General features: G+C 45.6%; 1 protein-coding gene across 3 annotated transcripts in view; it reads right to left on the minus strand.

Annotated features, from left to right (window-relative positions):
- Positions 1–15,839, minus strand: part of MCF2L2 (MCF.2 cell line derived transforming sequence-like 2) — a 1,607,631-nt gene that overhangs the window by 990,186 nt on the left and 601,606 nt on the right. For all 3 annotated transcript variants that reach the window (XM_069213109.1, XM_069213110.1, XM_069213111.1), the window contains exon 14: positions 7,573–7,679. In XM_069213109.1, coding sequence (XP_069069210.1) covers positions 7,573–7,679 — 107 coding nt within the window. The remainder of the gene's footprint in view (positions 1–7,572; positions 7,680–15,839) is intronic.

A 15,839-nucleotide genomic window follows, 5' to 3' on the forward strand; every position in this document is an offset into this window, starting at 1 on the left:
GAATGCCTAAAAATGTGATTTCTTTCTTGCCCCAAGCAAATGGGGTCAGGGAGGCTATCTGGGTCATTACCCCTGTGGGCACCGACAGGTAGAGGAGATAGGATTTCCCCGTGTTTACCCTGAACCCTGCCACTTGTTCAAAGAGTGTCAATTCTTCCTGGATTGCTAAAAGAGATGTACGGGGCTCAGTGACGAACAACAAGATATCGTCGGCGATTAGGGAGATTTTTATGGTGATCGGCGCCAAATTTAATGCCTGGGAACGCAGGGCAGTCCCTCACCCGTACTGCCAAGGGTTCGACACTGAGCACAAAAAGCAGCTCTGTCAAATGCCTTCTTGGCGGCTAATGCCAATAGAAGTGCTGGGACCTTTTTATTGTAAACCTTTTCCATTCAATGGATGACACGCCTCAAATTGTCATGTGTCTGGCGTCCCTTGATAAAGCCTGACTGGTCTGGATGTATCAGCTCTCGCATCACATCCTCCAGCCTCTGCGCCAGGATTTTTAGAGTATAATTTGGCATCAAGATTTAACAGGGCAATGGGCCGGAATGAGGCGCATAATTGAGGATCCTTTCCGGGCTTGGGTATGAGAGTGATCAGAGCCTCCCCCATGGATGGGGACACCGCTCCCTCTCCTCATATATAATTGAACAGTGCAGCGAGTTGTCCCGCCAGTTCCGCACCAAAGGTTTTATAAAAATGGGCTGTGAAGCCGTCAGGGCCCGGGGCCTTATGCAGGGGAAGGGCGTCTAACGCCGCCTGTACTTCCTCTGCTGTAAATGGTGCCTCTAGCATTTCATTAGTCTCCCCAGAGACCTGTGGAAGGTGGGTGTTTCGCAGGTAAGATTCTTGGGTGTGGGCGGGTGGGTGATCTGAGTGATAAAGACGCTCATAGAATCGTCTAAATGCCATTGCCTTCCCCTTTTCCGTGAGGTGTTCTCCGTGTTCGTCTGTGACCTGCTCTATGTAGTCTCGGGCCTGTTGGGCTCGAAGCTGTCTTGCTAGGGGGGTGCCTATCTTATTGCCCTTGTCATAGTGGGATTTCTGTAGTCTCAGCAGTGTCAACTCTGCCTTGTTTGTATTGGTAGCTTGTAGTTTACATTTGAGGGACACCACCTTCCTTTGAGCTTGCCAGGTCGGGGACAGTTTATGTTCTCGTTCAGCTACCTTAAGTTCACTTTCCAGAAGAAGTTGGTCTTAAGCCTTTAATCAGTGCATTGCAGAAGCAAATGAAATGCTTTTGCCTCTTATGGCCGCTTTAAAGGCATCCCAGAGGGTACGGGGGTTAGTATCTCCCACCCTATTATGTTGGAGGTATTCCCTGATCAATAGGTGCAGATCATTACGGGATGGTGTGTCACGGGCAAGCACACTGGGGAAGTACCAGCGCTTGGAAGACGTGCGTGCTAGTGACCAATTCAAACTAACCACCACGGGGCATGGTCCGATATAACAATTGGATTAATGGCTACAGTCCTAATAATCTGTCTTAGCGGTTTGCTCAAAAATAGGTAGTCAGTCCTTGAATATGAGCGGTGGGTATGTGAGAAGAAGGTATAATCCCTCTCCAAGGGTTTCAGGGCCTGCCAGGAGTCGAAAATCCCCGAACGGCGAAAGTGGACTTCACTGATTTGGTAAAAGCACTCGTCTGTGATCTCTGTGGATGTGTTGTGTCCAAAGCTGGTTCCCACACCAGGTTAAAGTCTCCCATCAAGATAATTTCACCCTCTGCATAGCCCTCTAGTTCTCTCAAGAAATGTAACAGAAATTGGCTTTGACTGCTGGTAGGAGCATAGACAGTAGCTATCGTACACATTTTCCCGTCTAGGCTGCCTTTCACCATCAGGTACCTTCCCTCCTTATCTTTCTTAGAACCTGTTTCCCTGAAGTGGACTGATCTGCTAAACAGCAAAGCTACCCCGCAATGTTTTGTTGGTGCTGAAGCTAAAGCAATTTGAGTGTAGTGTTTGTGACGAAGACGATGTCCCCCCCCCCCCCCCCCCTCTTCAAATGCGTTTCTTGTAGGGCCACTATATCATACCTATGATCCTCGAGGTACTTTTTCAGTTGTGAACGCTTATTGGGGGAATTGAGGCCCTTCACCTTCCATGAAAGTGATTCTAGCATCATCTCTCTCCCCACCATGATTCCCACCCTCCTCCTCTCGGAACACTTAGCCTGCTTTGGAGTTTCCCCATGACTCTTTGCAAATCGAAAGGGATGGTAGACAATGAACAAACCGAAAGAACATCTCAAAAGAGAAATACAAACATAGTCTTGATGATATAAAGCAACCAAATTCCCTACAAACATCATGTCGTGGGCAGGGTCCAGATCAGTCTCCTCTTCCGCCCCCTCCCCCCACAAGCCCTAGTCACATCAAAGTGTAATGCAAAGGCGGGACCTCCCGTACCTCCAGCGACCAGCAGAAGCAGAGTATGTTCGAGTGGCAAATGTCACTGAGACCTTTATCGTGTTTTCCACTTCCACACCTTCTCCTCGAGGGGAGACACCCCTTGTCTTTCCGTTTCCTCCGGAGCTCCCAACCGGGGTCGCTCCCCAGCTCATACCAGTGGGCTGATGAGACTCTCCCTGATACCGGACCTCCATGTGGCTTTATCTTCTGGGGGTCTTTCTACCTCTCCTCTGTTGTTTCCATTGGTCTGCCAGTGTGGGGGGATATCTTCTCCTCGCCCCTCTCCCACTGCGGTGTCGGTATCATCCCTCTCTCCTCTAGACTCTAGGCCCAACGCGGCTGCCGCCTCGTCCACCGTCGAGAAATGGCCCGCTTTTTTGTGGAGTTCGAACGCCACACCAAAGGGGAAAGTCCAGCGATACCTTATATTCTTCTCTCTCAGAGCCTCTGTCACCGGACGGAACTGTTGTCGTCGGGCTCGGGTTGCTGGAACTATATCCTGGTAGAGAGAGCCTCTTGCACGCTGAAAGGAGATAGGGTCTTGTTGTCTTGCCCTTAAAAGGATTCGTTCCTTCACCTTGAATGAGCTTAATTTAGCCAGAACATCTCTAGGCTTTCTTCCTTCGCCCATGACTCTGTTGCCCACACGGTGCACTCGTTCCACTTGTACCTCCGGGTGGTCCTCTCCCAGAAGGGTGGAAAACAGCCGGACCATGAAGGCCTCCAAATCAGTCCCCTCGGCTCCCTCTTTAAGACCTCTCACCCTTATGTTGTCTTGACGTGCTCGATTTTCCAAATCTTCACATTTCAGTGTGGCGAGATGTAATTGCGCTTTAATATTTGTAATCTCCTTCTCCACCGGGGCAACTTTCTGTTGTAAGTTCTGCATTTGCGTTTCCAAGTCTATAGTACGGGCCCCTACTGAGTCTACATCTGTTTGGAGTGCAGATAGCTTCCCATGGACGTCTGCTTGGAAGGCCTCCAGTGTCGCTCTGATATCTATTGTGAGCTCTTCACGCAGTTCGGTTTTAAAAGTGCGAAGGGAGGACAGGAGGTCCTCCTTTGTAAGCAGCATCTCTTCCCCCTGTATCTGGTCAGCGCTCTCCACTCTGGCCAGGGAACAGTAGCTGGAGACCCTCTTGGCCTGGATTTTGCATCGTGGCATATGAGTCTGTCAGGGACCAAGCTCCAGTGCTTATTTGGGGGCTCTCACTCTCCTCAGAATTGCTCTCCTTCCCATCTGGAGCTTCCTCTAGATCTCCACTCTTATTTCGCAACCCACTTCTCAAGGGGGGTGGGGGGTAATGGGTCTCTTCTCCTCCCCTGCATCGCTGTTGTTTCCGCTCACCTCAGTTGTCTCTCGCCCCCCCTTGCGGGCTAGCCCCCAGTGGGAGCGACCTGCCGGCTGGCGCCTGTACTCGCATCTTTGGGCTCTATTTTCTCCGGGCCCCCCCTTGGATGGCTCTCTCCAGCTCCACGCCTCTCAAAATGGCCTCCCTCAGTCCCCCATGTGTGTAGCTGCGCCATCGGTGCTCAGGGTATATTCCCCAAAGTGTTTACTTTCTCCCTCTGGGGGAAATCGTCCTGTTGCTGCTCTGGTGTTTCCGGCGGGCAGGGAGATGATTTGTGGGTGCCAGCCGCGCACTTCAATTTGGGCTGCCACCAAATGTACCACTCAATAAGAGGAAGGAGGCCCTTCCTAGACCTCTCCTCGCCATTGCTGTGTTTATAGGCGGTCCCTTCGGTGTGGCCCTTCCCAGGTTACGCGCAGCTCTGGCATTGGGGGTATCTCACTCCCCCCTTTGCTTATTTTTTTAGGTTGCACTTGGTTTCTAAGAGCAACCTTAACACTTGGTGTGTTATTAGCAATTATGTTTTGGTAGTAATCTTGCAATTTAAAAAAAATCACTGTGGTTGGTAATGCAAAAATCTGTACAACAGTAGACACTTGCTTTGCCCCGGGAGATTTTCTAAGACAAGGTCGGTTATTTTTAGACATTTGAGGCGAAACGTGGCTACCTCTCTCTTTGCAGGAACTCGGTCTCATCTGATGAAGACTGTGGCAAAGAAAAGTTGGAATAGGTGTTATGAAAATTACATAGTCCCTCAACTCAGTGCTCTGTTTTAAACGGCGCACTAACTCGAATGAATGTGTTTCTGCCTTATATGTGTGTGTGGGTCCTATGCATCAGTTTAATGGATTTCACCTTTTTTTTACACTTGCTTCCACTGTTTAAATCTGCTCTGCCTTCCTTGTGTTTGAACTTTGTGTTTGTCTAAGGTTACTCTTGCATGCTATACTTCATTGACGTGTTACCAAGCCCAATCGCTGGATTGTGGAATTATTTGCTTCCCTGTTCCAGCTGTTTACTTCAAGGCTCCTGCTGACCCGTTTTATCCATCTAGCTGTCTATCATTTGCAGTCTCAAACCAGATCAGCTGTGCAGTTTTATCTACCAGTGTGCTCAGCGAGAATCTGCAATACATAAATTGAAGGGTATTTTTGACTGCTCTCTCCATTCTAGAATGGACTCCATTCTTTGCACAAAGCTTAAAGCTGAAACATGTGTCTCTTTGTAATGTATTTATTAACAATATCCTCTTGGGTCACCTTCTGCCTTCATGGCCTGTTCGGTCCTTTCCCTATATGCATGGTAAATAAAATTTTTGCTGATCTGTCCTAGACTCGTAATCTCCTATTCCCCTCAAAATAACTGAATGCATCGATTTAATTGAGTAGAAGTTAAATTAGGGCAGTACTAAACACTTATTGAATGTAAGAACATCAAAGTTGAAGCTTGAGCACTTAGGACCACTACCCTATTTAACACTTTGTGAATTCTTCCACAATTTTGTTCCTTGTGAATGAGTAACCGCATTTATATAACGCATACAACCCTAATAATTCTCATCTAATCTTCACAGTGCCTAACCATAACAAAAGAGTTTCAGCTTTTTCTGAAAGCCTAAATGGGTAGATGAGCGCCTGGTGTTTATAGAGAGGCAGTTCCTAAGTAGGCCCTTAACTGGAGGAGGAACTCTCTTCGTCGGAGACTAATGTGAATTTAGGGATCATTAGGAATAACCCCTGTCGACTGCGTAGCTCGGAATGTGAGTCTGCTTTGACAAGGGATTTTAGGTGTCAGATAACAAGGGACTTGTACCTTTGCATTCATAAGACAACACTTGTGGGTAAACTTTTTTGGCACTCAGGCAAAGCTGCATATTCTACTGGACCTTTGAATTAGCAGCAAAGTTCCTCCGATTTCCCCAGCTCATCCCTTAGCACAGAAACTCCAGGGAAGTGGGTCCTATTACAGGTCTATAAGTTTAAGGGGAACAGGAATGCACAAGTCAGACCCAGGGATGGTTGTGTGCACGTGTAAAACCTAGGAATGGTTGTGTAAAACTGTGCTGACAAAGGCCACATTAAACAGCTGTTCTGGGCTGACACCTAGTCACACCAGATAAATCCAGCCTTCTATGACACGCCCAGTTCAGTCAATCAATGTATATGCACATGAGGCACTGAGGTGGGTGACTGGTGGTTGTGAATGGTAAGCATGGGACCGGGCATATTTAGGTAATTAGTTGCGCTTCAGGTCCATTGAAGCCCTGCTATGGTGCTGTTCTCGCTTCGGGTTCAAGGAAACGCTTATTAGGACAGTCCCCCCTTCCATAAGCTGAAGGCAGTAACTAAGACGGCTCTCAAGTCTGGCTGAGCTGGCGACAGATGATTGGAAGTAGGCTCTTTGGCCTTGGGGGGGGGGGGGGGGTCTCCCTGCCTGTTGGTAAAATATTAGGAAGCTGAGCCTGAAGTTATGGACTCTTAGGCCCATATTTATACTTTTTTACCGACGCAGTTGCGTCATTTTCTTGACGCAAAAGCGGCGCAAACTTACAAAATACAATTGTATTTTGTACCTTTGCCCCGCTTTTGCGTCAAAAAGGGGCGGCAATGCGGCGCTAAAACAGTATAAATATGTGCCTTAGAATTATATTTATATATATATATATATATATATATATATATATATATATATATATATATAAATAAATAAATATAATAACAACTGTGTGACTTAATAATGTGACAGCTGACCAGCACGTCAGGTTAGCTGACTGTCCTCACCGTTAGTGCACACATAACTAGATATTTAAATTGAATTGTGACTTACTGCTGGATAATTTCACTTTCACACTGAATGTAGTAACGATAAAATTCCAAAGAGCTAGACAAATTAATTTTTTTAGGTCTAATTGTGTTCATGCTGTTATCCCCGCTTCTGTTGAACAGATAAGAATGTGTGGGACACCTGCTGTGGCATTGTATTTGCATTGTGCGCGCAGCAGGTGTGTGTACAAAGTGTATGTACGATCTCCTCTGAATACTGCTTTGTTCGGCTGTGCAGCGGGAGACGAAGCATGGCATTTGGTTAATGTAGAGGAACAAAGGCCTGGAAACAGTAGAATCTTGAGGATTTCCGGTGCACAGTTGCACATTCCGAGCAACAGAATATAAATATACTTGCTAATTCACTCGACTGGGGACGTACAAACATGCACCGTCCTAGGAACGAACATCGACCCTGATCCGCCAACCGATCTACTTTCACTCTCCTCACGTCCACAGACTCATTCGCAGACCATCAATCAACGACACACATACTATTTCACACGCACATCCATCAGATGGCCACACACTAGCCTACTTTCAGACATGCACACCGACAGTCTCTCACATCTTTTAAAATTAATCTTTCCTCATCTTTATGATAGAGATGGGAAAGCCACCGAATTATCCGGGAGAAATGAACCGCGGGTCTGGCTTGACTCTAAGAGCAATGTTTGGTATGTAAATCGTGCAACAAACACCGAGAGAAATTAAAAAAATATTCTATCTAAATGTATGGGCTTCTGGGTAACTGCAATTACTATTTTAATATAGCTGGGTAATTAGACTGAGGAATCAAAAATGTCTGTTTCCGGTAATTTTTTTTTTTTTTTTTTTATCACGGAAAGTAAGTAAATTATTTTGCACAATCCTCAACTGGGTCACAGGGCCTTCACTGGTATCCGGCTGTTATCCTCTTCTTGTAACAGTTCCCAAGGTTGTACTTTATCCAATAACAAGATCTAATCTGCCTCTTACCTTTATGCCGCCTTTGGTCTTCTTTACATTTTTTCTCTTGGCGAGCTCTGCTTCACTCACAGACTTAGGTGGTGTGACAGGAACATCTGACGGTCTTCGTGGGGTAGCTGGGGAACCAAAATAAACAGCTTGTATCATAACTTGATTTGACTTGATTTTTTTGCGGCAAAAAATAATCTTATTATATCGAGCATGAAAGAAAACTCGCCGACAATCATCTAGAACATACAACGAGGTAACCTAGACAAGACGTGATGCTGCATGACACTCCTGTGTAACCTAAGGGAACATACAGCAAGTTCCTACTGTAACACCTGTGGACCATCATGCGAATGTTTAGCGCACTGATTCCTCTGTATTTCACGACCACACAGGATTTGTTACGTTTTCCTTGCATTAATATTTGCTGTTTTTTATGAACTGAAATGAAACTGTGAACACAGTGAATTGTATTAATTGTAATTAATTTTAAGAATACATTCACTTGTTATTGTATTATGTTTCCGTTTACAAAACACAAATATATGTTTCAGCACCTATTGACCTTTTAAATACCTTTTTAGACTACATTCAGGGGTGGTGGGATTGAAAGGTAAAGGGCAGAAAAGGGCTTCTAGGCCCCAACTGTGGTAGCTGATGTCCTTTGCCACTGGTGACCTAGAGGCGTCCTACTGTGGCTTTGAAAATTAAGCCAGTACAGCTCTTTCTGCACTTGACTCTCAGGGCAGCAAGGGAGAGCCTCCGAACACTTCTTAGGGAGGTAGTGTTGGTGGGGGTAGGAGAGAACTCGGAACTCAACTCTCAATCAATATATGGGATAAAGAACCCCTGTTGTACGTTATAAGGGTATTTCAAGTCACCAAGGAGTTTCATGACCATATGGCGGGACAAGACCAAGGCCCATATTTATACTTTTTTAGCGCCACATTTGCGCTGCTTTTTGACGCAAAAGCAGCGCAAACTTACAAAATACAATTTTGTCTCTATTTGTGGAAAGCCAGGCTCACTCCGTCCCTCTCTCAAGAGGCAGGCTTTTAGGCACCGGGCAGACCCTCAACTCCTCCAACAGAAAGTGTAGACTTCAGGTGATGTCCTCTCATCTCTGGCAATCTTGTTATTAGTCAGATGCCAGCCCTGGTTTCACAGAGGCCCTTCAAGTACCCTGAGGAACACTCCCTTGCTTGGTTAATCAAAACGTAAGACTGGAATCAAGTGAGGTGGTTGGATCCCACTTTTATACACATTTTCTAGATGGGTTATGAATGAGCTACCTCAAACTTCAGAATGGGTTGGCAGTGGTTCTCCTATAACTGTCTCAGACTGTTCTCCAGACAGACACTGGGTTTGTGTAAAGTGATGCTTTCCATAAGAGGTTCCACTGGGGATGTCTTCAAGCAGGCGTACCCACGACATGGGTACAGTGAACTATAAGGTTTCTGCACTTGGCTGTAATCAACCTTTCGGAAGCAGTAATTGGAGACAGACAATGACTAGACTTGGCCTACAATTTTCCTAACCTTAAACAACAGAAAGTGGTCCCATCTTTCACGCCTACCATCCACCAAATGGCAGTGCTAATCAACAGAATCTTGCTAACATTCGCCATTGAATTTTTAAAGCTAGCCTTGCCTCCATGTGCCTCATTTCAGTGTCTAGTTCTCCACCCTCCAGGCTCAGGAAAGCAGGTAATACACTTCTGTTGAGTGTAGACCTGTCCTCATCCTTCATCTTTTGTAGTGCTAAACTAGGGGTATCCAAAATGAACCCCACTGGCTTCAGTACTCAGACTACATACACATACATAGTTCTAATTCCACACATATCACATGCTCACTGTGCACACACTTGACAAATATATGAGATGTCAGTGCAAGGTTCTGGGTTTCACATTACAGCAAAACCTTACACAAGAGTGCAAGGTAGGCCAAGGCCTCACTGACAAAGGTAAAAAGGTCTGGTCAAAAATAAAATCACAAAACACTTGAAGCTGCTACCACTGCCTTATGAGCAACTCCGAGGTCAGGAACAGTAGTCCTCCACCCACTGAGGACGCTCTTGGTGTGCCACTTTAGGTCACAGGGCAGTTTCTGGGCATCACATTATCAGAGACAGGTTTATGCCTCGGTGTACTCTATATTAGCTTGACACCAGTGCCAAAATAAGTCAGGATACATTATTCATATGTAGTTTGGTGGTCAGTGAAGGGGAACACACCTGTAAGTCTTCAAGGGACAATCCCATCCCAGTGAGCTCTGAGACCCTGAGGCCAGGTCCATGCTACAAAATATTGCCGCTAAGTACAAACCTAGATAAATTGCCTCTTCTGTGGTTACCAACTCACATCTGTACATTAGTGACATTGGTGAAGACAAAGGAGAGGCAGTAGGTGTTAAACCACTATGGTTTTTGACTTGCTTTTCTGATATTATAAATGGTTTGAGGTAACCAGAGATTCAAATTCAACAAAAACTTGAATCTAAATCTGTGGTTATCTTAAATAATTTATACAGCAGAAAAACATTTCAGAACCCTAAAAAATGTAATGCCAACTTATGTTATTGCTTATGTCGCTTAATTACAGATTAGGCCCCATGCTCCCATTGTCCCGAAATATTCCTGTATTTTCTTATAAAGAACGCAACAAGTTATTTCCTGGGTAGTGACTGAGTGTGCCCTGCTGCATGGTAGCTGTTAGTGTATTCAACACTGGCTGAAGTTTCTTATTTCACTACTCAGCCATGTCCAGATAGGTGGTAGTAAAGGTCCATCATGAGGTGCCACTCCATCATACTCACTATTTCCTAGGTTGCTGACATGGGGTAGGAAGCAGAGATTGAAAACATGATCTAAGGGGCATATTTATACTCCGTTTGCGCCAAATTTGCGTGGTTTTTTTAGACGCAAATTCGACGCAAAACTAACTCCATATTTATACTTTGGCGTTAGACGCGTCTAGCGCCAAAGTTCATGGAATTAGCGTCATTTTTTTGCGTGAACACCTTCCTTGCGTTAATGATATGCAAGGTAGGCGTTCCAGTCTTAAAAAATGACTCCGATGCTATTGCGTCGGATTTATACTCCCGGGCAAAAATGACGCCCGGGAGTGGGCGGGTCTAAAAAACCCGCATTTGCGCCGGATTTTAGCGCCTGGGTCAGGGCAGGCGTTAAGGGACCTGTGGGCTCAGAATGAGCCCAGAGGTGCCCTCCCCTGCCCCCCCGGGACACCCCCTGCCACCCTTGCCCACCCCAGGAGGACACCCAAGGATGGAGGGACCCACCCCAGGGACATTAAGGTAAGTCCAGGTAAGTTATATATATTTTTTTTTTTGTGGCATAGGGGGGGCCTGATTTGTGCCCCCCTACATGCCACTATGCCCAATGACCATGCCCAGGGGACAGAAGTCCCCTGGGCATGGCCATTGGGCAAGGGGGCATGACTCCTGTCTTTGCTAAGACAGGAGTCATTTCAATGGGGGATGGGTGTCGTAAAAAAATGGCGCAAATCGGGTTAAGACGATTTTTTTGCCTCAGCCTGACTTGCCCCATTTTTGGACGCCCAAACGCCATTTTTCCCTACGCCGGCGCTGCCTGGTGTACGTGTTTTTTTTTTACGCACACCAGGCAGCGCCGGTCGGCTAACGCCATTCAATAAATACGGCGCCCGCATGGTGCTTCAGAATGGCGTTAGCCGGCGCAATTTTTTTGGGCGCAAAACTGCAGTAGCGCAGTTTTGCGTCAAAAAGTATAAATATGGGCCTAAATGTCTATTCACGCACAGAGTTTGAATTCTGTGTTTGTCATATTTAGCAGTGATAGAAAGTACAATCTAAATGTCCAATCTTTCAATAAGGTAGAACTTTGTGTCTTCTAATTGTGCAGTGGTTGAAAACATAATCTAAATGTGTATTGTTCAACCAATAATAATACTTTTGCTTCATTGCATTTAGAAGTGATTAAAATGGATGAATCTGAATTCAAGACGGTGTCCATAATTTTCAGAAGGCGCCTTGTTCGATTTTCCAGCAAATCTGATGGTGATGCTCTAGGGGAGATGTCTCTCTAAGAAACTTAGCTTGTAATGGTCCAACTGCAGGTAGCGAGGGATCTTGCTTCCACAGATAAAAGGCACCACTTGGTGAAAACTAAGACAAGTCTGTGTCAATAATAACAATTACCCTTCAAACCACCAACAGCCCATCAACCTTAGAGGCACCCTACACGCAAACCACCAGGCCCAACAATCCTTCAAAAGGATGTGTCACCTTCAGTCTATGCTCACTCTTCTTAATTATTTTCTTAACAGACCATCACAGTTCCACTCCATGATCAGCCTCTGTTCAGCCACTCTTGAGCTGGCTCATCCATTCAAGATCCAAGTAAACCCTCCTGCATCCTCCTAAAGACGTTTCACAAATTGCTACTCTTCGTGAAATCTACTTTCTCCAATGTGCTAGACTTGTACCAGCAGCAGCAAAGCATACATCCATAACAGCCATTATAATTGCTCAGATTTTCCCCACCAAAAAAATTGGAGGAACTCTTCTAAAAGGATTAGTAGAGACAAACTTTCTAAACCCCTAGGACGTGCAGGAACAAGGGGAAAATGGAAGTCTTCACCTGCGTGCATGGACCTAAACCCCCTTCCTTTGTGCCTTCAGCCCCTTCACCCATTCTGATGCACAGTGCCTCCCAGACTGCACCACCTATATAAAAAGCCCACAGTGGTTGGGGGGGCAGCCTTACATTGGTGCAATCATGACTGTGTTTAAAAGACTACATTGATGAGAGACGTCTGCACTAACAATACCCTGGTCATGTCTTATAGAGTAGACTAAGCCAATGGCCTCTGCAGCACACACAGAAAGAGAAATAAGCCTCAGGGTATTGTTTTTGTTCAGGGAGGTGCTCCTTCCTGCACAAAAACAAACGTCCTTCACAACGGAGGCACCCCTGCACCATGGTGCAAGGGTGCCCGTGTTAGCACCAGGCTGCCAAAATGGCACCAGCGCAGGGAGAAAGGTAGAAATGCACCGTATTTTTTAAACACAGTGCATTTCTGCCCTCTCCCGACTTACTGTTCTGCGTGACTTGCCATAAATATGGCCCTTAGTCCTTTCATCCCGTCATCCTCCTTAGCCCTTGGAAAATACTATCACTCTGTCACTGCTCATCTCTGCTGTGACATCCACTTTGCCCACATAACATCTGGCCTTCTCTGCCTACTTCTTTTAGGCAGCTCCAAACTTTCAACATATTGGTCTTCCTTTTCATCACATCCCAAACATCATCTTCATCCTCCTTACTTTACACTTTTGGTCAATCCCTGTGCCGCTTGCTGTCCCGCTCATCCTGGCCTTTATCACTTGACCCACCATCACCGCACTAAAAAAAATCTACGGATTCTCTTTATTATAAAATAACAAAGATTTCTTGCAAAAACGAACATTTTTTACACGTAACGATACGAAAATGTCATCCTAAAGCAGCACTTTTAAAGTTGATTTTTAGTCGTCTGGTGTCTTTCCCAGTATGCTGGATATTTTTTATAGCACAGGGTTCAAGAATGTTGTCAAATGTACCTTTATAAGCATTGGCCTAGTCCCAGAGTACTGAGAGAGGCTGGTGGAGGGTAGTTAAAAGAGTTCGGTCTCTAGCAATTAGTGAACACCTTTTCTGTCCTTGTAAAGAAAGCTTTGTCTAGAACACAAAGTGCCATGCTCTAAAAGTGACTACAAGCACCTAGCTAAACAGTAGTATCCCCTTGATAACCGTTTGCTTTAGAATCTCTTACAAAATGCTGCTGTGCAACTCCAATAAAAATATAGACTGCCACTGCATAGTGCATTAGCTTATTAAGATCTAGCAAATCGGGCTTCCTTACTGGCTGATGTAAATACCACAAAATTCTTTGCCAAATAAATCACAATGTGGGGTACTAAGGCCCTGATTTATACTTTTTGGTGCAAAACTGCACTAACTCAGTTTTGCACTAAAAAGTTTAGCACCAGCTTGCACCATTTCTGTGCACCGGCCGGGCACCATATTTATGGAATGGTACAAGCCGGTGCAAAGGGTAGGCTAGTGAGAAAAAAAAATGACGTTAGTCGGGTGGGGCAGGCGATATGGAAGAAGGGGGTTTTGCACCAAAAAATGACGTTAGGCAGGTTAGAGTAAAAAAGAATGACTCTAACCTGCTTAGAGTCATTTTCTGACGCAAAACCATCCACACCACATGACGCCTGTCCAGGAGTCATGCCCACCACCCCAGTGACCAGCACAGGGGACCAGGGTCCCCTGGGCATGGCCATTGCACCCTGTGCCATTTATGGGGGCACATTTCAGGGCCCCCTATGGCACTTTAAAAATTAAAATGCAATACTTGCCTGTACTTACCTGGGATGAGGTCCCCCATCCTCCGCAGTCCCTCTGGTGTGGGGGGTGTCCTTAGGGCCTGAGGAGTGCACCTGTGGGATTATTCCATGGTGTCCCACCATGGAAATAGGCCCACAGGTCCCCTAACGCCTGTCCTAACCCAGGTGTTAAAAAATGAGGCAAAGCAAGCTTTGCACCATTTTTTGACCCCTCCCTCCCGTGCACCTTTTTTGCATGGGAGTATAAATATGGCGTTAAGGCCATAGAGTCATTTTTTTGCACAGGAACGCCTACCTTGCATCTCTTTAAGGCAAGGTAGGGTCCCACTTCCAAAAAATGACTTTAACTCCATAAATTTAGCGCTAGACGGGTCTAGCGCCAAAGTATAAATATAGAATACGTTTTGCACCGAATTGGAGTAAAAAAAAATACGCTAATTCGGTGCAAACAGAGTATAAATATGCCCCTAAGAGGGTCCAATCAATCATGTTGAGCCCTTAGTGTAATTAACAATTTTTTATTAATAAACATATGGCTGTGTGTATTCATGCTCTCACAGTTGCAGCAGGTACCCAGCTGGAGGTGTAGGATTCACGAAACCTGGGACAGTTACTGACTTGTGGGGTCAGTAAATGAATAATCTTGTTTCTCCCTCGAATAATACTGCCTAAAGCCCACCTAACTCCTGCACGTTGCAACAGCGAAGGGAAGTCACAATTTATATTACGCATGAACTGCTTGTAGTTCAACCGAACCTGCAGTCCAACTGTGGATTTTATAGCGATGGTTGGTGGCTAGGTTATTCTCACCCGAGGGCCCATCATCTCTTAGCAGTGCTCCAACTAGCTATTATTCGAGGAAAATGACTTATAAAATGCACTGTCAAAACCTGAAAATAACTATAGGAACTTTGCCTCTTCTACATGGTCACCCCATACTTTTCACCTTTCCTCTGAACCTTATTTTTGTTGGCGTTAGGACTCTGTGCACTATACAACTGTTAAACAATAAAATGGCTGTGCTTCCCTTCTCTAACATGTACTGTATATTGCAAACCCATTTGTGGCCTATTTACCCTCTCTATATGTCCATTGTAAAGGGTGCTTTAAGTGTGCCTATGGTATGGAAAGTTAAATATCATGAGTGGGCTGCAGTGTGTATTTGAACCACCCACTTATATGATAAAAATATAGATTCTGCCAGAAGAACTGGTGGGCTTTGGCTAGGCAGCAGTTTCAATGTGCTTCAATAACACAAGCAAAAAGAACAGATGATGGACGGAATGTTGAAGAATGCAAACATTCATCCCCGTCACACATTTGGTTTAAATCCATAGTTTTTTTTTTGCTCCCCACGCCACCCCAGTTTGGACCCAACCATACGCAAACTAGTCTAGACCCTGCTCCCCATGGGAACAGTCCAGCTCATACTACCAGGCCAGGTCCTCCCTGGGCCAGAAGCAAGCAAGCATCCTGGGACCGGTATTGGGGAATCATCCCTCATCAGCCAGGCTAGCTTGAATCCAGTGGCACAGTGTGCACAGGACCGACGTCAAGACTAATTTGTATACGACTGGATCCAAACTGGGGTGTCGTGAGTGAAAAAAAACAATGGGTTAAACCCAGATCTGTGACTGGGTGTGAATGTTTGAATATAGAATGCAAAACACCCGTGAAGGTTTTGAGGTGCTGGAGCTGTTTGCTGCTGCGTGGGTGGTCTGATCAGTCTAACATCCAGGAATTGAGGCCCAGATTTACAAGAATCTGGCATATCAGTACTGATACACCAGATTCCTTGACCGCCCCCCACTGCCGCACCTCAACACCAAGGGTGCACTGTATTTACAATACGGCACACCATGGCGCAGGTTAGGCCAATACCGTCAACATTTTTGA

The sequence above is a fragment of the Pleurodeles waltl genome, chromosome 11, assembly GCF_031143425.1.
Source record: "Pleurodeles waltl isolate 20211129_DDA chromosome 11, aPleWal1.hap1.20221129, whole genome shotgun sequence".
In the NCBI taxonomy this organism is placed as follows: domain Eukaryota; kingdom Metazoa; phylum Chordata; class Amphibia; order Caudata; family Salamandridae; genus Pleurodeles; species Pleurodeles waltl.